The 26,602-nt window shown below is 32.9% G+C and overlaps 2 protein-coding genes across 2 annotated transcripts in view; one reads left to right on the top strand and one right to left on the bottom strand.

Moving 5' to 3' along the window:
- LOC129948577 (dynein axonemal heavy chain 3) overlaps positions 1-26,602 on the bottom strand; it is a 131,165-nt gene that overhangs the window by 90,925 nt on the left and 13,638 nt on the right. Inside the window, exons 11-30 of the mRNA XM_056059683.1 lie at positions 23,810-23,989; positions 23,264-23,375; positions 22,989-23,195; positions 22,663-22,860; positions 22,398-22,560; positions 21,090-21,304; positions 20,300-20,490; positions 12,745-12,929; positions 11,142-11,259; positions 10,882-11,029; positions 10,635-10,792; positions 10,513-10,579; positions 9,803-10,423; positions 9,351-9,620; positions 8,801-8,905; positions 8,517-8,687; positions 8,104-8,251; positions 7,901-7,996; positions 7,594-7,708; positions 7,360-7,528 (exon numbers count right to left, since the gene is read on the bottom strand). Of these exons, the coding sequence (XP_055915658.1) occupies positions 7,360-7,528; positions 7,594-7,708; positions 7,901-7,996; positions 8,104-8,251; positions 8,517-8,687; positions 8,801-8,905; positions 9,351-9,620; positions 9,803-10,423; positions 10,513-10,579; positions 10,635-10,792; positions 10,882-11,029; positions 11,142-11,259; positions 12,745-12,929; positions 20,300-20,490; positions 21,090-21,304; positions 22,398-22,560; positions 22,663-22,860; positions 22,989-23,195; positions 23,264-23,375; positions 23,810-23,989 (3,637 nt within the window). The remainder of the gene's footprint in view (positions 1-7,359; positions 7,529-7,593; positions 7,709-7,900; positions 7,997-8,103; positions 8,252-8,516; positions 8,688-8,800; positions 8,906-9,350; positions 9,621-9,802; positions 10,424-10,512; positions 10,580-10,634; positions 10,793-10,881; positions 11,030-11,141; positions 11,260-12,744; positions 12,930-20,299; positions 20,491-21,089; positions 21,305-22,397; positions 22,561-22,662; positions 22,861-22,988; positions 23,196-23,263; positions 23,376-23,809; positions 23,990-26,602) is intronic.
- Positions 220-7,183, top strand: LOC129948427 (uncharacterized). Its single transcript, XM_056059431.1, has 4 exons — positions 220-365; positions 433-1,429; positions 5,605-5,687; positions 5,755-7,183. The coding sequence occupies exons 1-4, from the start codon at positions 363-365 to the stop codon at positions 7,114-7,116; spliced, it is 2,445 nt and encodes an 814-aa protein (XP_055915406.1). The 5' UTR covers positions 220-362; the 3' UTR covers positions 7,117-7,183.

Here is a 26,602-nt window from a genome sequence, read left to right as displayed (position 1 = left end):
TGGTTTGAAAAAAGAGAAACAATTTTATCTTAAATAAGTTGAGGGGATACTATTTTTGAATGTAATCTTTTGGTTTCTTCATTAGGAATCTCAAGAAATTCCTAGAATAGATAGAACAGTAGATTAAGCTATACTCAAAGTATAACCTTGTCAATTATAATAGTCAGATGGGCTTAGCTGTGAGAAAATATTTGCAAGCTAATACACTTGAGACCGTAAATCAAGAGTTGAGAGATTGTTTCCATGATTAATAATGGAAGTAGTGTTTCTTAAAAGAGCTGATTAAACCTATAAATAAAAATTAAATTGTCAAAATATTATCATTCAATCAAGATCGTTTGTGAATAGAAAATCTTGGAATTATGGTAAGTTAGAAGAATTTTGCTAGAGTTCTAAAGGATAACACATGTTTTCTACGTTTTTTTTCTATAGAGATTCTTCGTTATAGGATTTGCTTTGCTGGCTCTAGCTTCAGCTGGAGTTGTGCCAACTGATTATCTTCCACCACTGCAAGAGATAGCTGCACCAACTGTGGAATACTTGCCACCAGGTGAAGCTGCTATTCCGCAGGAGCAAACAATTTTGGCTGATGATGGATACCGTTACAAGACTGTTAAGAAATTCCGTCTCAGACATCGTCGGGATGTGAACGAAATTGCCAACGAATACTTGCCCCCAGTTGAGGAACAAGCTGTCGTTGAAGTTGCAGCCCCAGTTGCCGAAGTTGCCTCAGCACCAGAATCTGCTGTTCTTGCTGATGATGGATACCAATACAGAACCGTGAAGAGGTACCGTTTGAGGCGTCGTCGTGATGTCAACGAAATCGCCAACGAATACTTGCCCCCAGTTGAGGAATCCGCTGAAAATGCTGCTCCAGTTGTCGAAGTTGCTCCAGCACCAGAATCCGCTGTTCTCGCCGATGACGGATACCGTTACAGAACCGTAAAGAGGTACCGTTTGAGACGTCGTCGTGATGTCAACGAAATCGCCAACGAATACTTGCCCCCAGTTGAGGAATCCGTTGAAGTTGCTGCTCCAGTTGTCGAAGTTGCCCCAGCACCAGAATCTGCTGTTCTTGCTGATGATGGATACCAATACAGAACCGTGAAGAGGTACCGTTTGAGGCGTCGTCGTGATGTCAACGAAATCGCCAATGAATACTTGCCCCCAGTTGAAGAATCCGTTGAAGTTGCCGCTCCAATTGCTGAAATTGCCCCAGCATTAGAATCCGCTGTTCTCGCTGATGATGGATACCGTTACAGAACCGTGAAGAGGTACCGTTTGAGGCGTCGTCGTGATGTTAGCGAAATCGTCAACGAATACTTGCCCCCAGTTGAAGGACAAGAAGTAGTTGAAGCTCCAGAATCAGCTGTTTTAGCTGATGATGGTTATAGATACAAAACCGTCAGGAAACTCAGATACCGTTACCGTCATTAAAAGTCAAATAAGCATGCCATTTAATCTTAAGACCCATTAATCGAAAATTTTCAATAAAAAACTAAAATAAATATATAAATTGTTCTTTTGTATTAATAGACGTACCATATGCAAACATTGAAAAGGGTTGTTTTGAGAAAAAGTTCTATGGCTTAAATAATAATATATTTATTTGTTAAAATCATGATTATTAGGTAATATATTCTAGTGAAATTCTTATTGACTTGGATAAATAGTAAGATATTACTTTCTATTAATTGTTAATAACAATAAAATTTAGTGTATCTAATAGATATCAAGTAAAATGGTATTCCTAGTAACAACTGCCTTTGCCTTAGGACATGGGTAAAAAAGCTCGCGGGCTTAAGGGACTAAAAATGTTTTATTCATATAAGTGAGGAAGAGGGAAGGACTCTCAGAGACATTACAAAACATAAGTTTAGTTTTCTTTGTATTTAACGTGCTTGGAAATATGTAAAGGACGATGTCCTACCCCAAAATTCAAAACTTGTCTATATATACGAGTATATTGAAGCTCTATTAATGTTATTTGTCGGTTAAATTAAGTTTGTTAACTTCCCATAGGAAGTTATTTCAATGGGTCCGATTTGTCAAATTGAAAATTTTGACATTTCTCGACTTTTCAAGGTCCCTAGAGTCGAAATAAAAGATTTGTAGAAAGATGTCTGTGCGTGCGTGTGTACGTACGTTTGTACGTCCGTACGTCCGTAAGTTCGCGACATTTTTTTCGTTCTCCATAGCTCAAGAACCAGAAGAGATATCGACTTCAAATAAATTTTGTTATACAGATAATAAGGCAGAAAGATGCAGAAAGGGCTCTCAACAAAATTGCGTGGGTGGTTTTTTTTACTATAGCAGTTTGAAAAAAAGGTGAACATTTTGGTTAACCTAAAAATCTTACGAACCAAAAACACTAGAGACTTGAATTAAATTTGATATAATATATTGTAACGTGATACCAAACAAGTATATTTTTTGAAAAAAGTCAATATAACGGTTTTTTTATAAATCAATAAAACTGAAAAAAAAAATTGTCACCTCCAAAATTTTACGACTGAAATATGATTTCATCTCCAAAACAATTTTGTGCCACGAAGAATAATGTTTTTGACATCTGATAAAATTTTGAGAAAAAACAAATTGACAGTTTTTTTTACAAAAATAAAAATCTAAAAAAAATGTATAAAAGTTGGTAAAAATTGATTTTCGACTCAAATATCTTTTCAAAACTTTGAGATATTGGCTTTAATTTACTTTTATCTTTCAAAAAATATTGTTGTCAACATTCAGTTAAAGTTTGAAAAAAATCGATTCTACAGTTTTTGTACAAAAAATTAAAAACCGAAAAAAAATTAACAAAAGTACGTAAAAATGATTTTCGGCTCAAATATCTTTTAAAAACTTTGAGATAATAGGTTCTTACTAATTTTTTCTTATAAGAAATATTGTTTTCAACATTTGGTAAAAATTTACTTTCGACTCAAATAGCTTTTCAAAAATTAAAAATATTGGCTTCAAACTTATTTTTTTTCACGGAAAATATTGTTTTCAATATTTATTAATTTTTATATAAAAATCCATCAGTCAGTTTTTTCATAAAAAATAAAATCTACACAAAATAGTGCGCAAATTTGGTAAAAATACATGTAGACAAACTTTTAAGCAATACAAATCGACAGACGGGATGGGAAGTTATCAGTGTCGGTCGCATCCCAGCCTCTTTTTTTTCCTGTATTCAAAACTCGGCTTACATTACATTACATACTACTCAGTACATAAATGTACAGAGTAGAGAACACAGCACCTTGAGCGACTTTATAGGTAAGGTGATAACAACACAAGACATTAAAACAAGACAGAAGGACAGAAAAGAAAGAACAACAGACAGGTAGAACATAATGAAAACAGCACGCGTTAGGTTTCGAGACCGTCCGACATCTGTCTACTAACCACGCTCACTGATTCTTGATTTCGGCGATCGATAACTCGGCTTACTATTTTCATGCTTTTTAAATATGTTTCTTTAATAAAGACAACCAAAAATGGTTTTTTAGGGCTTGAATTTAAAGTTTGATCGCACCCTTTTACTGAACATGGAATATTCATTGTCAAATTATTCATTAAACTCAATATTTGTATTAGGGTAAGTATACGAACGAGCAACGGTTGCAACTTTAACTCCAAATATATTTGATCATAATTTTCGCCTTTTAGTGAAAAAATTTGAGTCTGCACATTTGTTTTGTTATTTTGACGCGTGAGTCGTAGGGTGAGACAACAATCTGGTCGAGCTGTCGAAATATTTGGCTGCCGTTCAGGCATACTTATAAAAAAATCCAAATCAGTAGATTCCACGGCAGCATACTCAAGAACTCGGCATCGCAAAGTATCTTGCTGTACACCCATACATGAACCAAATCGCTTAACAAATGGAGATGATGTACTATTTGAAGCAACGAACCTTCTCCGATTGGGCAAGTTGTCAAGTCCTTATGAAAACCTAAATGTTTTTAAGTTAAAGTTACAAATGAAATTTATGAATGAAGTGAATGTCTTTCGAGAAATGTTTTTTGTTTTACTGTAGGAAGTTCGATATAAATTTAAAATAAACAGATTTACCAAGACAGTCCAAAAATACATTTCAAAGTATAACTTATTTTAATTAACAGTTTAAGTAGCGTTAAACAAAAAAATCTGTAGAGAAAAAATTGAGAATTTATTGAACAATGAAATTAGTGATGTCGAAAAAAACTAATCAATATCGATAACTTATTCAAACATTACTCTGCAAAATAAATATTATTCTTTAATTGAAAAACAAAAAAAAAAACATTAACTTTAACCAATATTTGTTGTAAATAACAAATAATTAGAACTTTGCAAATATAATTTAGTACTTGTTTGTTTTACATATTTCAAAACCAATATTAAAAATGTCTATAAATAGCATAACAGATATACGGTACAATAATTAATTTTGGAAGAAAGCATTAAAAAATATTTATATTGATATCGCTCACACACCACCTGCCGTCAAATATTTAATTTATTCCAAACTTGCTTATGTAAAGTAGGCATGGTATATCATCATTATCATCATCATCATCCGATAGAAATTATAATCAATATAATAAAAACCATAATAGCATAATATTAACTAGTTTTATTTACATATCAGATTTTTGGCCCCAAGCGCATCGAAAGAAAAACTTAACAAAAAACGAAACCGTCTATGGCAACCAATAATTAAAACAAGTATACATATGATGTATGTTATATGTACAAAAGTATGTACAACGCCAGTTTGTCTGCGATTTTGCGTTTCATTAATTAAAAACTTAATTTATTATTCCCCTTCTATAAGTTTTATAATTATGAGAATTAAAAAAAAAAATAATTTAAATAATGTACATTCGTTAATAGGAGGGCGGTTTTATTTTTTTTTCCAATTCATTCTTTAAAAAAAAAACAGACAAAATTCTAAAACGCCTTAAGAAACAAGTTAACAAGGTTAAATTTTTTCGCTAAATGCGTAGCCTATTCTTAAATGTAAACCGTATTTCTCATTCAAATAACAAAAAATACAACATTAAATAGATAAAAATAGTAAAACTGAATTAAACAAACATTAAATGAAAAAATAAACATTAATCCTTTTAAATAGACCCTTCTAACAAAAAACGTTAATATGGATAATCTTCTTTGGCTGAATAAATTAATCCGAACTCAAATAAAAACATTTATGGTGATTGCCTAAGATATGCTCGATTAAAGAAACAAAACAAAAAATAAATCAATTAAACACTCAAATAAAGTCGAGAGGATCCACTTGGAATTGTATCTATAAAATTATTTATTCATAAATACGCGATTGTCTGCTTTTTTGTATTCTCAAGACATTGAACGAAAAAAAACACACACAATTGGATGCTATTCCAATTCCAATCACTTGAGTGAGCTCAAGATGATTTTAGCTTTTCAGCTTAAGCCGGAAAACAAAGTAGGCATGATGGGTACCTATTATTGAAATTGTTAAATGTTCAGTTTGGAGGTGTTAAGCGCGTTTATTTTTAGAATGCTACATTTTGATTTTGTTAAATCGGTAGCATTTGTGTGTGATTAATATTGAAAACATTTGCTAAATAGATCAGTATAAATACTCAACCGATTTTGTTCAAGAGTATCATTCGCTTATCATCGTCTTTTGGATACACAATTTTACAACTATGGTGAGTTGAAGCTTCAAAGTCATAACAATCTGAAGGACTATAATCATAAATTTGGATTTTTTTTTAGAAATTCTTCGTAGTAGGATTTGCTGTGCTAGCCTTAGCAGCAGCAGGAGCACTCCCCAATGAATATTTGCCGCCGCTACAAGAGATAGCCGCACCAACTGCTGAGTACTTGCCACCAGCTGAAGCAATAATTGCTGACGAACCAACAATTTTGGCTGATGATGGATACCGTTACAAGACTGTTAAGAGATTCCGTCTGAGACATCGTCGTGATGTGAACGAAATTGCCAACGAATACTTGCCCCCAGTTGAGGAACAAGCTGCCGTCGAAGTTGCCGCCCCAGTTGCCGAAGTTGCCCCAGTACCAGAATCATCCGTTCTTGCTGATGATGGATACCAATACAGGACCGTGAAGAGATACCGCTTGAGGCGTCGTCGTGATGTCAACGAAATTGCCAACGAATACTTGCCCCCAGTTGAAGAAGCTGTCGAAGTTGCTGCTCCAGTTGCCGAAGTTGCTCCAGCACCAGAATCCGCTGTTCTTGCTGATGATGGATACCAATACAGAACCGTGAAGAGGTACCGTTTGAGGCGTCGTCGTGATGTCAACGAAATCGCAAACGAATACTTGCCCCCAGTTGAGGAACAAGCTGCCGTCGAAGTTGCCGCCCCAGTTGCCGAAGTTGCCCCAGCACCAGAATCCGCTGTTCTTGCTGATGATGGATACCAATACAGAACCGTGAAGAGGTACCGTTTGAGGCGTCGTCGTGATGTCAACGAAATTGCCAACGAATACTTGCCCCCAGTTGAAGAAGCTGTCGAAGTTGCTGCTCCAGTTGCCGAAGTTGCTCCAGCACCAGAATCCGCTGTTCTTGCTGATGATGGATACCAATACAGAACCGTGAAGAGGTACCGTTTGAGGCGTCGTCGTGATGTTAACGAAATCGCCAACGAATACTTGCCCCCAGTTGAAGAAGCTGTCGAAGTTGCCGCTCCAGTTGCCGAAGTTGCCCCAGCACCAGAATCCGCTGTTCTTGCTGATGATGGATACCAATACAGAACCGTGAAGAGGTACCGTTTGAGACGTCGTCGTGACGTCAACGAAATCGCTAACGAATACTTGCCCCCAGTCGAAGAAGCTGTCGAAGTTGCTGCTCCAGTTGCTGAAGTTGCCCCAGCACCAGAATCTGCTATTCTTGCTGATGATGGATACCAATACAGAACCGTGAAGAGGTACCGTTTGAGACGTCGTCGTGATGTCAGTGAAATCGCCAACGAATACTTGCCCCCTGTAGTTGAAGAAGCTGTCGAAGTTGCCGCCCCAGCTGCTGAAGTTGCCGCAGCACCAGAATCAGCGGTTCTTGCTGATGATGGATACAGGTACAAGACTATCCGTAAACTCAGATACAGGTATCGTCATTAAACAAACAAGTTGAAACACAAATTTAATGCCCGAAACATGAAAATACACTTAATTTAATCTACATAAATGACTTTAATTTTGATTCTATTTGATATTAAGGTTGTTTGACCGAGGTTAAGTTTTTTTAGGCGTATGATCTTTACGAATTTTGAATAACTAAATTTGGGGGTTTTTCAATGAATTTTTATAGAAGCTTTTTAAGAAAATTGTTTGTAGGAAATAGAATATTATTAACTCACTTACCTTAAAAAACTTCCCAAGAGCCTTATAGTCCAAACCATCTGAACAATTGAAAACGACACATTTCTTTGCAACAGATTTAGCCAGATCCTTACATGTCTCAGTCTTGCCTGTACCAGCTGGACCTTCAGGTGCACCTCCTAAGCATAGTTTTAAAGCACCCATTAATGTCCTTAATATTAATTTATTTCAGTTAGAAAATCCGTTTTAAAGTTATGGAAAAAAGTATTAAGGTACCTGTAACATCGGTCAGTGAGAGGTGTAACAACCAAACGTGATATATTTCCTAGATACTCCATTCCATATTTTACCTCAGTTACAACCATAGAAACTCCAATATACTCCACTTTATCTTTGAATTAAAAAAACAACAAAAGATTGATATTTATATCTATAGATTCATATTTATGTATGTATATCAAATTAAGTAAACAGTCTGTGTTACAGATTTGTAACCAATTAAATTGAATTAATGTTCATCTTATAGACACTATAAAACTTTAAAATATCGAGATTTAGAGTAGGCAATTATATAGACACTTACTTTCCACTTTCCAATAGTAACGCAATTGTGAAATCCAATCGAATTCAGTGACAGTAGTAACGTTCTGGTCAATCATATATTTGACAACATCACGGGCTTTCAAAAAAAAATATAATTGGTGAAAAATAATTGGTTTGTGTGTACTTATTGATTAAAACATAAATTAACCTATTTTCGGAATTTGCGAACACTTTTATATTTACCATGAACGTCCAAAACAATTAATGCTTCTATGGTTATTCGAGCACCTGTTGTTAATTCAGTTCGCACCAAACGAACCAGGTCTCCTATTTGAGAATTGCTCTTATTCAAATATCCTGGAATATCAGCAGCTTCGATAGCTTCTTCCACCTTAAGAAATAAGTTACAAAAACAATAATAACACCTTTTGCTAGTGTAAACTGCCAATTGATAGTTGATTAATATTGAAAATCATACTTTAATTTATAAAGTAACAATATTCTTATTGATAATTATACATTTTCTTCTTATTTACAACAATTTTGAACACTTTCAATTATCAAAACAAGTGACTATAGCTAAAACTGTTATATTTATCAAATAGCAATTTATATTTGAATCTCGTGATAAGCTTGGAGGAACAGCAAAAACTTACCTCATAAGTCCATGCCAAACATGAAATACCTTGCACCACTTGGCCTGGCCAAGCAGTAACCCAAGATTTTCTTTCAATTTGATAATAATCCTCCCATGCGAATTTCATTTGTTCCTGAACACTTTCAAGCATAACAGTTTCCACTTCTTTAAGCCACATTTCAACGAGACCCTATTAAGTTGATAGTTTTAGTAAAAAAACGGATTTTTAATGTTAAATCTATTTTCACTGAAGATTAACTTTAATCAAACATTACTGAAAAATTTGCCTCAAATTTCACTTACGTTAGCTAATTGAGGATTAATTTTTCGAGTTAATTTCACAACTTCTCCTTCAGCTGATACCATAGCAGTGATTTCCAAAACATCGTCAAAGTTAAGGCAATCAATCTGAAAGAGAAAGTTATTTAAGTGTTTGCAATTGCCTTTGAAGTACTAAGAAAATAAAAAACATACAATAACCAACAAATCCTAAACTTGTTTCCAACCAACAAAAATTCTAGAATTTATTCTAGGTCCCGGTCAAAGTCAAAAGAAAGAGCAAAAACATCAACTCTACTATTTTTCCAGATAACCTTGACCTTTCTTCATAAGAAAAAACCTTAGCATAACCCACATCTCAGGCCACCCATGACCCCGACCCTAAATGAAAAAATCCTATTTTCATCTCAATTTTCCCATCTGAAACTATTCCATTATCCAACTAATTCAGCTCCTTGTGTGCCATTTACAGTATTCCCATCATAAACTAAACACACAGTACTCGTACCAATACATATAACAAACATAGTACTGTATACTTGTATACGTTGAATATATATACATATATACTTACCCCTTCAAAGCACTTTTTCAAATGTGGTTGCACCCTCAGTGGATCCTTGGTCTCTGATAAAATCTCCAGCAGTTCATCGTTCGAAAGGAAGAAGAATCTTGCAAAGAACAAACGTTTTTGCTCCAAGTATGTATTTAATCCCTTTTGCACACACTCAAGTTCCTCGAGTGCTTTTCTGAAAACTTGCAATAGATTTGGATAATCAGTTGCCACAATGACTCCCGGATGTTGGTAAGTGTGCTTCATGACCTTGCGCCAGATTTTATCTACCTAGATAAAAAGGGATAATAAGAGAATATGCACTTCAAGAAGTCACCCAGGAACTGGATGCTTTATATTTCAGACGAACGGCTTGGCGATGGTGATGGTGATAGCGATGGGTATCCTTTTTTATTCACCCTCACATTCACATCACTTTCGCATGTTTCTCTCTTGCTTGCTTATGCGCTTACCGATTTGAAGTTTCTCCCCTCGACTGGCATTTGTCGCATTATATCTTCGGAGCTGAAAATTGGCTCCAAATACATCCAAGTGGCTTGAACCTGAGTCCATGCATCCATTACGTCTAACATTGTCACAAGTTTTGCCTCCCAATCATCCGCTTTGGTGCCAAGTGCGACAATAAATGGCGAACGTCGCATAGCCTGTGACTTCATCACTTGATCATCGAGAATGGTTTGTATGTCATCGAGTGCGGCCAGGATGTGAGTATCCGAGTCGCGGTATTGTATCACCTCGAATTTGACACCCTCCCATTCGCGTTGCATTGCCACCAAATGGCTGTTCAACTCAAATTCCTTGCCAGCTGAATTTGCAACTTCCTCCAATGCAGGAAGGATGCTCATGATGTTGACATCTATCATGTCCTTCAACGATGGATACAACGATGGATTGCAGGGTTTGCCTAGTTTTTCTGAAATAAGATCCCAATGACGTTGCTCTAGTCCCTGGCGACATATTGCATCCAGTGCTGGAATGAAAACTTTGAATTTGTCCAATTTGACGCGGATTTGTTCGGCGGCTCTTTTTGCCACAGCATTGCTGGCTAGTTGTCTAGTTAGCTTGTAGATGATCTATAGAAACAAAGAAAAAAAAATTTGCGATGAATTTGAGAAAAGGCTTCATACATGGACACCACAATGAGGTTAGATAAGAGGGATACCTTGTGCATGTTATCAACTTCATCACGAATGACATCTGCATTTAGGCTTTCAAAAGGTCCATACATCCTAAAAAAAAGGATTTTTAGTTTCTATGGAGAGTTCTTTTAATTGGTTGCCTTACCATATATCATGGTTCTTCTCGAATTCAAAGGCCGTCTTCCATAGCTTTTCAATAGGTTCCATTTTTTCTATGGTATCAGCCAGTTTTGGAAACACCGAAACGTCTATCTGAAGAAGACCCTCCTCTACATTTATCGCCTTAGCTTCCTTACTGCATTTCTAGAATAAGAATAAGTTATTCATTTTCAACTTCTGAGCCCAGCACAGATCCACAGATGCGCAAAAGATCAACATAAACATAAACTTACTTCCAATGTGTCATACAATTCATTCACGATGTCTACTTTCTCTTGCAATTCTTCCAACGAAAGGATATCATGTGTTTCCTTCAACCTAAAGGCGTCCATTCGAATTTTCTGCGAGGCAATATATTTCTCAAACAAGGCTCGTTTTTCACTACAAGCAGACCACAAACACAAAAATAAGGACAACAAAAAAACAATCAACCACAAATTGTGTGTGTTTTGAATTGTAGGCACAAATGTTTTTAAAAGTAAAGAATACTTACCGCAATGCTACCTCTAGATTATCCCGAACGACATTTAGCCGTGCCGCACTTAAATCCAACACTAATTCCAATTCAGATGGCAAAAGGAATGTCCTGGTGTTCAGCCGGATATCATCACCTAAAAGAACAGACAACACAAAACCATGCAAACAGTTTCTCTGTTTTTTTTTTCTTTCTCCAAAATTAAACTGCTATAAATCTCTTCTTTTTTGTCAATTCTTTAGAGAGGATGGAGAAGGAATTTTACCAAAACTACTTTTGATAGTACCCGAGATTAAAAATACTTTCAATAATAATTCGATATTAATTCGATTACGTTACGTTAAGTGAGAGTAAGTAATACTATTTTGTAGCTATAGCTACAAAATCAAAAATAAAAATAAATTGGGTGGCGCGACAGTCCGTTGAGAACCAAGGCCTAGTGGCTTACAACTCTCAACCATTCCTGTGTGCGAGTAATGTTGTCAGGAATGGAGGGGACCTACAGTTTATATGCCGACTCCGAACGGCTAATTTTGAGAAAGCACTTTTTCATGACAATAGTTACTCTTGGAGAATTTGTCAATTCTTCGCAAGAGGCAGTACCCGTGAAAAGACTTTAGATGGCATAGGCAGGGATCGAACCCAAGACCTCTGCATGACAGTCCAACGCACTAACCATCATGCCACGGGTACCACAGCTACAAAATCAAGTTTGTTTAATTTTGCTTAAATTGTGTTGTGTTACGTTACGTAACTTAAAGCTTTGTTATATAATCTTACGTTGTGTTGTATTACACAATAGGCAAAAAAAGAATAAGAAATATTTTTAACAGGAAAAAACGTAACGGAAAAACAATATACTTATTTAATACACAATAATTAAAAATTCTATTAGAATGTACACCCCTTTTTGAAAAAGTGGGGTAGTTATCCTTTATTCAGCGCAAACATTAAATGTTTATTATATTTATTTCATAATATTCAAAATGTCACCAAAAGTTATTATGTAACGTACCATAACGTAATCTATTGTTCAGATATGCAATACAAATATTTTCCTAGTAAAAGTAGTAGGTTTACGATTTATTTCTTCTCTAGAATACAAATATAATATCTTATACTCCATAACAATAAATTGGAAAAGAAACGTGTCTAATTACGTATTACGTAATAATGAATATTATAAGAACAGTCAAAAAAAACTAATAGTAACGTTGAAAGAATTTAGTAAAGTTAAAATTTGATTTTCTTAAAAATTTGAAGGAAATTGTAACGATGACAGAAAAAAAACATAACGTGACGTAACACATCGTAGCGTAAATATTTTTTTTGTAATAGAAAATTGACAAACAAAATAAATGTGAGTGTCTAAAATAAAACCCATTTATTTTGGTGAAATCCACCTTACCTAAGGACAACCAAAAAGGTACACTACGTACACTTAAATACTCGGCGCTTTTCTAATGACTCCACAACCAAACACACAGGACAATTGCATTGCAATTTCTGGTTAGTATTATTCTATAAGAGTCCTCTTTGCCTAACCATAACAAACTCACACTTAAACACCATGATCCTTCCACCTTCCACACCGAACATAGCCCAGACACAAACAACTTACTATTCAAATTGGTATATTGCAGAAGGAAGAGCACTCGCTTGGACACAACTTTAATGTCATCCTTTATTTTGAATATCCTCTCGTCCCGGCATTCGGCTAAGTAGTTTTGCAATGCGACCACTTCGGCAGTTTCCTCGGGACGTTCGCCAGCCTTTATGGACATCTCTTCTAGTTCGTCGCATATTCTAGAAATTAATAATTTTGGAGAGTTTTAGATTCAATTAGGGATGATGCGCTCGTCGATGTCAGATGGTTGGTTGGTCGGTTGGTAGGTCTGCATCGGTTGGTCGTCGCTTACGTCAGTTATTGTCGTAGTCACAGTCGTAGACGCAGACGTAGTTTTCATATACGTAGTCGTTTACTCTCTTCTCGTATAATATGGTAAGTAAATTTAATCGAGAAGGGAAGGATAATTCTCCGTGACAGGAGAGGGGCTCCCTATATTTCTCGTATATTGGCCATTTGGGGGATGAGGATAAATCCTTTGAGTTATTGTAGTAGATTTCCATATATAGCTAAAATGAGAATTTCTGTGGAAATGGGAAATGAATATTGAGAGCCCTGCAAATATGCAATATTTCAAAGGGAACGTCATTTATAATCACGCTTGTGTGTGCTATTTCCTACAGCCAAACACATGCCCATACACAAAATGCATTATTATTATTATTATATCCTTTAGATACTCATTACAAAATTTAATGTATGAATTTAATTTCCTAATTTGGTGTGAATAATAACATTAATCGGGCTATACTGCATACATTATAATATAAGCAGTTACGTATTATATTTATAGACTTCAAGTAATAATAATATCCTTGTTCTATGTCCTATACAAACTTATATGGTTTGAGGATTTAGCATCCATTTTAGGTACTATGTACACTATAGAACCTATACCTACTACTTGCAACATGGTGATGCCATGTGGAATTAATCTCTTTGTTGAGTAATTAAGATTGAATTGCATTTTGATTGAGATTGTATTATTTGCATTTTGACACTTTCATCGGATTATTAACAACTATAGACTCTCACTCATGTGATGAAAGTACATGAGTGCGAAGAGGTTATTTAAATTGGTTTCCTAAAGAGACCTCTATATGAACAGCTTATTAGGCACGTGAACTTTAGCTTTAGGTATTTTATGTATAGCTACTATACACGTATAACTATGTCTCTTTGTAAAATAAAGCGGTGATAGAAAATTGTTTTGGAGAAACCATATTAAATTTGAGGTATGTTGGTAAGTACCTCCATTGGCCTAATCTGATATGTTAAATAAATCGACATGTGATATTTCTTATACATAGATTCAGAATTCAAAGTTTAAATTTACAATAATTTTTGGATTATTTGCTTCTTAGCATAGGTATTCTAATATAGGGTGTACAAAATAAGGCCTACAACCGTAAAACGTGAATACATTTTTGTATTTTCAATATAAAGTTTTTTTTTTGTTTTGCAGATTATACTTGAGTTAAAGGGTTTTTCAATTTCCGTGGGTAGATTTTGGCGTCCGTGACGGCCTTTTTGTTTTGGTGACATCTGTCAAATCTTCATTATTAATTGTTGTTTATTATTAAGTTGTGTATGTGTATGATAAGTCGTGTACTCTCTCGTTTCGGTGATCAAAATTGGCCTCCTAGATCGTGTGATTTAACACCATAAGACTTCTTTTTATGAGGTTATTTGAAATCACAAGTCTATGTCAACAAGCCCACAACCGCCCGTGCATTAAAGGAGGAGATTCAACGCTGCATCAAAGAAATTCAGCCACATTTATGCAGAATGGTCATGGAAAATTTCAACAAAAGAGTGCGCATGTGCATGCAAAGCTGTGGAGGCCATTTGTCCGATGTGTTATTCCATACATAACCCTATCCTATGTACTTTACGAGTCAATAAAAATATAACTATCAAAAGACTAAAAACGGCGTTTTCTATTTAATTCAAATCTTGCGTTAATTTTGGGACACCCTTTATATTATCATAATGAATGCTAGTTAACGTGAACGTTGCGCGCATTACGCCCATTTTACGATAGACGTGGTGGCCCTTTACAGTCGACTCTTCAATGTAGGCGTTCAAATTTGAGACGAGCTGTTCAGTAAAAAATCAGCCAAAACCCGTACTTTCAAGGAACGCAAAGATCGGGCGGGAACATCTCCACGGTCCGTGAAAGTGTACAACAGAACCCGAGGCAGTCTAAACCTCGCCATACACAAGAACTCGGACTTTCGCAGACTTCTAAAGGGTGTCCCAAAATTAACGCAAGATTTGAATTTGCCGCCATTTGTGCATTGAAGTGTTGGCAACCCTGAAAAAAAAGCAATTTGACAGCTAACAGTATAGAGTTATTAAAAATAGAGCGTTACACGATAGAACAACGTGTCTTCATTATTAAAGAATATCTCAAAAATAGTGAAAGCTTGGCGGCTGCAGTTCGAAAATTTCAACCAAAATATGGTCGGAATAGTGTTTTAACTTCGTCAACTGTGAAGAGATTAATTGAAAAATTTATGGAGACTGGATCCGTTGGAGACGCCAAACACACTGGTAGTCCAAAAACAAGCCGTTCAAATGTGGATGTCGAAGCAGTGCGTGAGAGTGTTGCTGACAATCCAGGAACCTCAATTCGACGTCGTGGACAAGAATTGCAAATTTCAAGAACCTCTCTACTGCGTATACTCACCAAAGATCTGTGTCTTCATGCTTACAAAATTCAATTAACACAACAATTGAAGCCTAATGACCATGGACAGAGAAGAGAGTTCGTTGAATGGATTATTGGACATCAACAAATGGACCCTGATTTTTCGAGCAAAATCATCCTAAGCGATGAAGCACATTTTCATCTTTATGCTCGATATCGCAACATAATTACACAGTTCTTTCTGCCAAAATTGGATGATATTGATGTCTCCAATATGTGGTTTCAACAAGACGGTGCCACATGTCATACAGCCCGTGAAACAATTCAATTACTGCATGAGACATTTCCAGGTCGTGTACTCTCTCGTTTCGGTGATCAAAATTGGCCTCCTAGATCGTGTGATTTAACACCATTAGACTTCTTTTTATGGGGTCATTTGAAAACACAAGTCTATGTCAACAAGCCCACAACCGCCCGTGCATTAAAGGAGGAGATTCAACGCTGCATCAACGAAATTCAGCCACAATTATGCAGAATGGTCATGGAAAATTTCATTAAAAGAGTGCGCATGTGCATGCAAAGCCGTAGACGCCATTTGTCCGATGTGTTATTCCATACATAACCCTATTCTATGTACTTTACGAGTCAATAAAAATATAACTATCAAAAGACTAAAAACGGCGTTTTCTATTTAATTCAAATCTTGCGTTAATTTTGGGACACCCTTTATTTGGCGAATTTTGCGTTGGGACAATGAGAATTTATTTCGTATGGCCCAAATGAAACCATATGCACCTAGACGACTTGTGGTTCCATTAGGACGTCGGCCGGTGCTACGTGCCACACAGCAAACATCACGACTGACATTTTGCAAGAACGATTAGAGCGTAAATTTATGCGATTTCAACCCGCTAGATCTTTTTTCTGTGGGGTTTATTGCAATCGCTGGGTTATGTTAATAAAGCACAATCAACCGATGGCCTAAAGGTGAACATAACACAGGCCAGCGCTAACATTCTGCCGGATCTATGAGGAAGAATCATTGAAAACTGGACCACTCGGATCCGTGCCACCCTAAGAAGGCGAGGTGGGCATTCGCATGATGTCATATTCCACACTTAATGGCATACATGCGCCTTTTAAATAAAAAAATACTTGTTTTTAATACCTCATACACAGCTTATGTTATTTTATTTCAACATCTACCCTCAGATATTGAAATACCTTTTATTTTAAAAGAACAGCGATTTCAAATTATTTCCATATAATTTTGTGATTTTGGAGGAAAAAAATTTATATTTTGAATAAAAGGCAATACCACAGTTACAGTTAAACTTATTACAATGCATGCTTAAAGTGGTGTTATGGCAGACAAAAGTGATATTTCTCCGTAAATAACATTTAAATTACTATTTACAAGTCTTTCTTCAGTACATTGTTTCAAAACTTTTTACAGACGATACAAATGGTAGAATTAACATTCAAATTTCACGGTTCCAACAATAGAGACCTACTGCAGTTTAAGCTTTAAGTGAAAAAATTTACTTTTGCATCACTTGGGCAGGTGATGAATCAAAAATTAACCGTTTAACATTTTATTAAATACCAAGGAAGTGCTTACAAATATAAACAATAGGTTAAAGTAAAACTGAAATAATGTTGGAAACTGATAAAAACTTTGACAACTTCATGATTCTGCAGAAGTCTATAGAAAATTTTTGTGGAGCCTTAGGCTATCAAAATAGTAGTCCAGGAAAATTAGACAGACTTGGAAATAATTAAGAAAAATCGGAATTTTTGTGGAGAGCTTTATTAATACGTCCTGAAAAATTACTCAGCAGTGAAAAATGCAGAAAAGAAGAATAATATTCTTCACTTTAAAGGTTATTAAAAGTCCAAAAAAACAGTTAATGAGCATTATGCAAAAAAAAGCTACAATATTTGAGATACCATTTAGATAAAAGTCCAAGTCTTTTTAAGACAATCTTGATAACAATATTAAATTAAGAACGCTATAACTTAAGAAAATAATTTACGTTAACACGTTATTTATAGATTACTTTATCTATGTAAGAATATTGGTTATTCTCAATCAATTTTGTGAAACAATAAACTTCTTTGGAGTTATTAAACAATATGCAAAATAAACATTTACATCCAGATAGCAGGTTTTCCTAACGGTAACGTCCTGAAACTTGGTCTTATAATAAGAAAAAAGAGGCTGGGTTGCGACCCACACTGATAACTTCCCATCTCGTCTGTGGATTTGTCTTCCTTTAAAGTTTGTCTATATGTACTCGTATCAATTTTTTACCAAATTTGCGTACTATTTGTTATAGACTTTATTTTTTATGAAAAAACGGACAGTTGGATATTTTTATATAAAAATTACTGTACATCGAAAACAATATTTTCTGTGATATAAAATAAGTTTAAAGACAATATTTTTAATTTTTGAATAGCTATTTGAGTCGAAAGTAAATTTGTACCAAGTTTTAGTATTGTTCTATTTTTAGATTTTTATTTTTTGTAAGAAAACTGTCAATTCGATTTTTTTCAAAATTTGATCGAATGTTGAAAACAATATTTCTTATACAATAAATTAGTTTGAAGCCAATATTTCAAATTTTTGAAAAGATATTTGAGGGGAAAACCAATTTTTACCTACTTTTGTTAATATTTTGTTAGGTTTTTAATTTTTTGTACAAAAACTGTCAATTTGAATTTTTTCAAAAATTTACTGATTGTTGAAAACAATATATCTTATAAGATAAAATTATTTTAAAGCCAATATCTACAATTTTTGAAAAGATATTTGAGTCGGAAATCATTTTTTACTAACTTTTATCCATTTTTTCTTAGGTTTTTATTTTTTGTAAGAAAACTGTCAATTCGATTTTGTACAAATTTGTCCTAATGTTGATAACAATATTTCTTATAAGCAAACATTAAAAAGAAGCTATTATCTCAAATTTTTGAAAACATATTTGAGTCGAAATTCATTTTTTACCAACTTTTGTTAATTTTTTCCGGTTTTTAATTTTTTGTAAGAAAACTGTCAATTCGATTTTTTTCAAATGTTACTGAATACTGACAACAATATTTGTTGAAAGATAAAAGTAAATTAAAGCCAATATCTTAAAGCTTTGAAAAGATATTTGAGTCGAAAATCAATTTTTACCAACTTTTATTAATTTTTTTTAGGTTTTTATTTATTGTAAAAAACTGTGAATTCGATTTTTCTCAAAATTTTTCAGAACGTTGAAAACAATATTTCTTATAAGAAAAATAAGATTGAAGGCTAAATTTTATTTTTTTGAAAAGATATTTGAATCGATATTTAATTTTTACGAACTTTGAATAATGTTTATTTAGATTTTTTTTATAAAAAAAATTGTCAATTAGATTTTTCTCAAAATTTTATCAGATGTCAAAAACATTATTCTTTGTTGCACAAAATTGTTTTGGAGATTAAATCATATTTTAGTCGTAAAATTTTTGGAGGTTACAATTTTTTTTAAAGTTTTTTTGATTTATACAAAAACCGTTGAATGGATTTTTTTCAAAAAATATGCTTCTTTGATATTACGTTACAATATATTAAATAAAATTAAATTCAAGTATCAAGCGTTTTTGGTTCGTAAGATATTTAGAGTTCAACGAAATTTTCATCTTTTTTTTAAACTCCTATGGTAAAAAAAACCACAGACTCAATTTTCTTTCTTATTTCGACTCTAGGGACTTTAAAACGCCAAGAAATGTAAAAATTACAATTACTTCCTATGGGAAGTTAAAAATATAATTCATACATTTATTTTTAAATTGATCCGCTAGTTTTTACTTCCCATAGGAAGTTATTGTAATGGTTCTGATATGTCAAATTGAAAATTTTGACATTTCTTGACGTTTTAAGGTCCCAAGAGTCGAAATAAGAGATTTTAGAATAAAAAAATAAAATCCACGGAAAATAGTAATCAAATTTGATAAAAGCTGATGTTCAATTCTTGATATATCTCAAATTAATTTCATTAATCCAATTTTTAAAAAATTAAATTCAACTTATAACTTTTTTAACCCGACACGAAAACCAACAAACTGTTAAGCAAGACAAATCAACAGACGGGATGGGAAGTTATCAGTGTGAGTCGCATTCCAGCCACTTTTTAAATAAATTATTTGTTTTTATTTATCATATTTTGTTGTTTTTGTGTAAACACTGTTATTATGTTGTTACTTGGTTTTTTGAAAAAATTTACGTTTTGCGTACAAATTTCATTCAAAAAATATTGATCCGTTTTTTAATATTATATTAAAAACAAATTCAATATTTTTTAACAATAAAAAAGCCTAAAAGCCTACTTAAAACTTTAAGTTCCTATTTTGACTGAATTATTTAGACTGTAGGGGCTTCATTCAAGAGAGATTTTTAGGAAGTGTTAAGGACTTATAATGGAAGCTCTCCACAAAATTTCGGCTTCGACAGAGTTATTTCGAAGCAAAGGCATTTTGTATCTAATTTTCCTGAACTCTTTGAAATACGGCCGACATTTAGGTATTTTCGAACTTATAACACTCCAGAAAATTTAGGAGTAAATGTTTGATATTTGGAATAGAAAAATATAACGTTTTCTTAAATTCAATGTCAATATTCGTAATTTTTTTTAAACATTATTATATTGTCAATAAAAAATAGCAACTTGACATTTCATCAAATACTTCATCTTTTGAAAATAACCCTAAAATGTGCAATACCTAGATTTATATTAATTTACACCCTTCATATTTTTTGTACTTACTAATAGGTACTTGCCAACGTAACTTACTCACCATATAAACGTACATTATAAAGTCAAAGTATGCATTATGACTCTTGAATATCATAATGAATATACTTACCTTCTGTTTTCGTTTAAATTTAACGTCATAAAATAATTTGCTATAAAATCAATAACATCCTGCACGAGCATCCCCAGAGCCTGATTTACATGCCTATTATCCAACATAAACATATTCAGCGATACGAAATCCTTGAGAAAATAAGTACCCTCGACGAGCTCCTTTAATTTGCCCATTAAATCTTCAATTGCCTGTAACGATTGAAAAATTAATTTGTCATCGTTATTAACACTTTTCTGGCTTGTGATTCTATGGTGTATATTATAGTGAGTGAGTGGAAGCTGAAAATGTAAATTTACAAGAGTATATATTGCACCATCATCATCTCCGCCATCACAACCACCATCATCATCGTAATCATCGCAATCGCAACACGAAGAGAGTAGCCCGTATGTCGTGACTCAATGACCTCATAATCACATTGAACTTATTAAATAAAACCCCAGCGTGTCACAAATGCAAATTAAAAGGTATGCGCGCCAATATTATAGGGATAGGGTCTGTATACATGTATCTATATGTATATATATATTTAACCACGTTGCACGAATACATGCCTAATGCAATTTAATGTTAATTCTACGGATCGCTGGGCTTAATCAAATTCAAATAAATCGTAATTAGATTCTATGTGTGTGATGCGGCATGAGTCCTATGTTTCCACCGAATAAATATCCAAAAACGTATTATAACTGCTGCTATACGATCTAACTATGTTAAATTTATCTACATTGTACATACGAATGTTTCTATGAATTTATAGATACATACATAGTTATAGGTTACGTACCGGCAATTCTGGGATTGTATGCTGCGCGAAAACCTTCTCGGCAATAGACAACATTTTGCCTGTCAACAGCGGAAAATAGTATTCGTATATCGGATAAAGGTAGACAGTGGGTCCGGTCCAATTGGCTTCGACAATTTCACGGACATCTTCATAAAGCCGCAGCATATCAATATGGGTTTCATGGATGCAATGAAGGTATCCAAATTCGTCCTCGTCTAGAAAATAGGTGCAAACATATAGGTAAAGTGAAAACATCAGGAAATATTTTTGTTAATAAGGTGAATTTCAGAATCAAGAAAGAAGCTGAATTTTGAGTTGGGAACAGAAAATAAAAAATATATGCACTTAGAAGAAAATAAAATGTAAAACGTCTTTTAATTAGGTTAAAAAAACGAAACTGAAGACTTTGCTACGGTACCAATCCACCTTAAGTACTCTCTGGAATGCATTCCTAAAAAGTCATAACTTGGTGTGGATTGTAGGTTGGCTGCATATCAGCCCATGTTTTATTGCGAAATTTAGGGACTTCTATGGCAAGTATCAAACATGACATTACTAGGGCCTAGAAGTCAACCGTTGTGGGTCCGGCGATTCCTTTCGTTTGTCAGTCTGTCTGTCCAGATTAAATTTTTGGATTGATTAAGTCTAAATTTTGAAAATAAGGTTTTAAATAGATTCACGTTATACATTTTTTTTAAGATTGAAAATAACAGAAATCATATGCAAATTTGTTTTTAACAAAATTCGAATATTCTCAAAAATGACCCATAGATCTGTATGAAATGTTGTTAAAAACTTTCTTCTCTTAACCTGGTTTCTTTCAATATAAAAAATATATATTTTATAATTTAATCTTCTCAGAAAGTAATGAAAGGATTAAAATGATTTTTATGAAAAAAAAACTCTTTTAATTTACAAACAAAATATGAACTCCACATCTCGTAGATTTTCTCTACTGGGGCTATCAATTTTTTACTAACGAACCACAAGTCACATTTCCTATAAAAACCTACAAAGTGCGTAATGAAAAACCCTGTACATTCTTTAAAAAAAAATATTAAATTGAATTATAAAAAACGCATTATTTTCAAAATGATATGCAAAAAGTGTTGGAGAAAAAAAACTTGCTATATCTTTCTAATAGAAATCCACCGTTAAATTTAGTACAATTTAAAGTTTTAAGCTAAAAAATTATTCGTAAATTTCGCAACCAAAAAACAAGCTTCTGAAATTCACAAATTTGATCGCAAAGATTGCTTAATTGTATGCAACTTCCTAAAGCTTTTGTTGCTGCAAAGTCGATTTTACCTTGTGACATCAAATATTCGAGACGTGGAATTTCATAGCCCACTCGAAGTATACTCCTGATGAAACCAATAAATAAGTCCGGTAATTCCCGCATATAAGGATAAACGAACATTCTCCCCTCGTGTTTAAGAATGAAATCTGCTGGAAAATATGTTTCGAAACACTGACAAAAAAAAATAGAAAAAGGGTTAGAGATAAAGTCAGGGCAATATTGCTTGGGCGGTCCATAATAGTGGTCGTCATCGTGATGTCCTTGCCGCCTTACCATTGTGTTCTCCTTCAATTCTGGTTGAAATAACTGTGGATCTGATGAGTCAATCTTGTATATAGTCGATATGCTTCGTGTTTCTAAATCGATGATTGGCTCAAAATGCTTGCCAACCACTGATACGATAATAGTCATAAATGGACGTTGTTTTAACTTAGGGTGAAATATGTCATACTCTTCGATTTTATTTCCATCCTAGATAAATTTAGAAATATAAAAAGTTAAGTATGATGTCAAGTATCAAGCAATCAAGCATCACCATCCGACTGATGGCCATTTCTGTGCTGTTGCTGTTGGTGATGTGATATTTTTATATTTATTACCTTGTAACTCTTTAAAGCTTTAAACAGATGTTCAATACTTCGTTGAAGTAGTCCTCTTAGCTGTAAGGACATCAATGAGTGTATGCATTTGAAAAATATCCCAGCTCTCCCCTTGCAAGGACTATTCATTGGGATGAAATTTTTCCAAGTTTTCTTCATTGCATCAACCATATCAGCAGCACGAGGTAGCCAGTCATTTAGAAGAATCTGGAAATATGGATGTGAATGAAAATGAAAATAACTCTTACAGGAGAAAATATTATGAATTAACTTACATCACGAGCAGCTAAACAATTATTTCGTACAAATTCCAATATTTCATCAGCATTTAGGGGAATTTTATGTGAGTATAACTTTGACATGTCCAATATTAAGATGTCATTGTAACTGTGTGTAAGTGAAATGGAATTGAAATTTATTGCCATTAGCTTAAACATTACAAGACATAAAGGACATATTAAGTCAGTCAGTTATGAATTCTTACGAATTTGGTCAAAGATTAAAGATTAGTTCACAAATTACTCTTTCCAGGTGATTTACAAGAGAACTTTTTATTTAAAATGATAAAATGAGTATTTTCAAAAAACGCCAATGTGAAACCCGTCTTGGAGACTCCTGTCAATATCATGTCAAATAATTGAAGCACTATTTGTTTTTCGAATAAAAACTATTGCAATTAACATAAAGTCCTTTTTAAATCCTTTAAATTGAAAACTTATATACATATGCATGTAAATAAGTCCTTTAACTTTATCAATTAAATTGTGCGTTAGATAAATTAAATATTAATCACTAAAACAAGAATAAAACAAAAAACTTACAGTTGATGCCATAAGACATTTAAGCCCTCCAAGACAGGATGATTGATCATTAGAACTTGATCTAGGCGATTACGGGCTATTTGTACAAAAGCCTTCCATGGTATTGGAGCTCTTATCGTCATTATAGGAAACTCAGGCGGTTCAATTTCAAGTTGAAGTTTCTTTCTTTCGAATTCTGATCTAAAAATAGAATAAAGACACAAAAATGTATGTATATTACAAAACAGGTGTACACTACGAGTCGATTGATTGATACTGAATAAAATGCATTTAATTTTTGACTTGCGATACAAATATTATAATATTTTAATTGTAATTTTGTTTTTAAGTATTTAAGGGGTATAATATAATATATAATTTAATATTTGCTACTGGTTTAAAAGCTAATTTATAAGTTTGCGATAATCTTCTGAAAGTGGCTATTTTGATTTGCAAATTTGGTTTAGAGAAAGCTTCACTTTTTAAATTCTCAAATAGGTCAGGACCATTCCAAAGAAAACTTTCTCACACTTACCTTATTTTTATAAACAAAATTATTAAAAGCGCTTTTAAATTATGTTCCTCATTTAAATGGAAAGTAATTAAGTACCAACATTTATTTTAAAAATGGTTTAACAACAAATTTGTAGGATTAAGATTTTGCCTCTGTTCACAAAGATTTAAAACAACTTTCGGTTCAATTTCCATGATACTTAAATAATAAGAATAATTAATGTATATTTTAACTAAAAATCAAAACTGTAGTTTACTTTTTGTCGACAACATACATATTTTGAACCGTTTCCAAAACAGTTCTTACGTACTTAGTTTTTGAATCCATCGCCGATTTAAAAAAAATGTATACCATTTTTACATTTTTTTGATATAATTACAAGGTTTAAGTCATGTCCAATTTAAGAAACGACTTTTAACTTCAATAGAAGTTATTGTAATGATTTGTCGAATTTAAAATGTTGACAATTCTCGACGTTTTAAGGTCGCTAGGTTTTTTTTTTAGAAAGATGTCTGTGCGTGCGTGTGTACGTGCGTTCATATGTACGTCCGTACGTTACTGAACAATTTGGTTAACCTTAAATATCTAACCAACCAAAAACGCTAGAGACCAAACAAGCATATTTAAAAAAAAAAAACAATTAACGGTTCCTTTATAAATCAAAAAAAAACTAAAAAAAAAATTGTCTCCTTGAAAATTTAACGAATACAAAATGATTTTATCTCCAAAACAATTTTGTGCCACGAAAAATAAGGTTTTTTACATCTGTAAGATTTTGAAAAAAATCGAATTGATAGTTTTTTTTATAAGAAATAAAGCCTAAGAAAACATTACTCTTTTCAAAAATTTGAGATTTTGGCTTCCAATTAATTTTAAATTAAATTATTATTTTCAACATTCTGAAAAATTTTATAAAAATCTAATCGACAGTTTTTTTACAAAAAAATAAAAACCCAAACAAAAAAAATTATAAAAGTTGGTAAAAATTGATTTTCGGCTAAAACAACATTCAGTAAAATTTTGAGAAAAATCTAATGAAAAGTTTTCGTACAAAAAATAAAAATCTAACACAAAAAACAATACTAAAATTTGGTAAAAATTTGCTTTCGACTCAATTAGCTTTCCAAAAATTGAAAATATTGTCTTCAAACTTTTTTATTTCGCAGAAAATATAGTTTTCGATATTCGGTTGTTTTATTAAAAAATAAAATCTACAAAAATTAGTACGCAAATTTAGTAAAAATTGATGTCCAGTTATTTGTATCTCTCAAACTAATTTCATTTATACAATTTGTAAAAATTTAAGAAATGCTACTTAAATTGGTAAACATTTATTTTCAACTAAAAATCTTTTTGAACAAAATTAAGCAAGACAAATCGACAGACGGGATGGGAAGCCAACAGTGTGGGTTGCATCCCAGCCTTTTTTTAACTTCCCATAGGAAGTTATTGTAATGGGTCCGATTTGTCAAATTGAAAATTTTGACATTTCTCGACGTTTCAAAGTCCCTAGAGTCGAAATAAAAGATTTTTAGAAAGATGTCAGTGCGTGCGTGTGTACGTACGTTCGTAAGTCCGTACGTCCGTACGTTCGCGACGTTTTTTCGTCCTCCATAGCTCAAGAACCAGAAGAGATATCAACTTCAAATAAATTTTGTTATCTGTATAACATATAATATATAAGGCAGAAATATGCAGAAAGGGCTCTCAAGAAAATTGCGTGGGTGGTTTTTTTACAATAGCAGTGAAAATTTTGGTTAACCCTAATTATCTTACGAACCGAAAACGCTAGAGACTTAAATTAAATTTAATATAATATATTATAATGTGATACCAAACAGATATATTTTTTGAAAAAAATCAATAAAACGTTTTTTTTATAAATCAATAAAACTAAAAAAAAAAAATGTGTCACCTCAAAAATTTTACGTTGAGAAAAATCAATTTTACAGTTTTTTTTTACAAAAAATAAAAACCTAAAAAAAATGTATAAAAGTTGGTAAAAATTGATTTTAGAGTCAAATATCTTTTCAAAACTTTGAGACATTGGCTTTAATTTACTTTAATCTTTCAAAAAATCTTATTGTCAACATTCAGTTAAAGTTTGAAAAAAATTGAATAGACATTTTTTTTTTACAAAAAATTAAAAACCGAAAAAAAAAATTAACAAAAGTTGGTAAAAAATGATTTTCGACTCAAATATCTTTTAAAAACTTTGAGATAATAGCTTTCTTACTATTTTTTTCTTACAAGAAATATTGTTTTCAGTATTACGACAAATTTTGAGAAAAATCGAATTG

This window comes from Eupeodes corollae, chromosome 2 (genome assembly GCF_945859685.1).
Source record: "Eupeodes corollae chromosome 2, idEupCoro1.1, whole genome shotgun sequence".
Taxonomy (NCBI): Eukaryota; Metazoa; Arthropoda; class Insecta; order Diptera; family Syrphidae; genus Eupeodes; species Eupeodes corollae.
The sequence above is the reverse complement of the archived record's forward strand: the minus strand, read 5'-3'. Positions and strand labels throughout refer to the sequence as shown.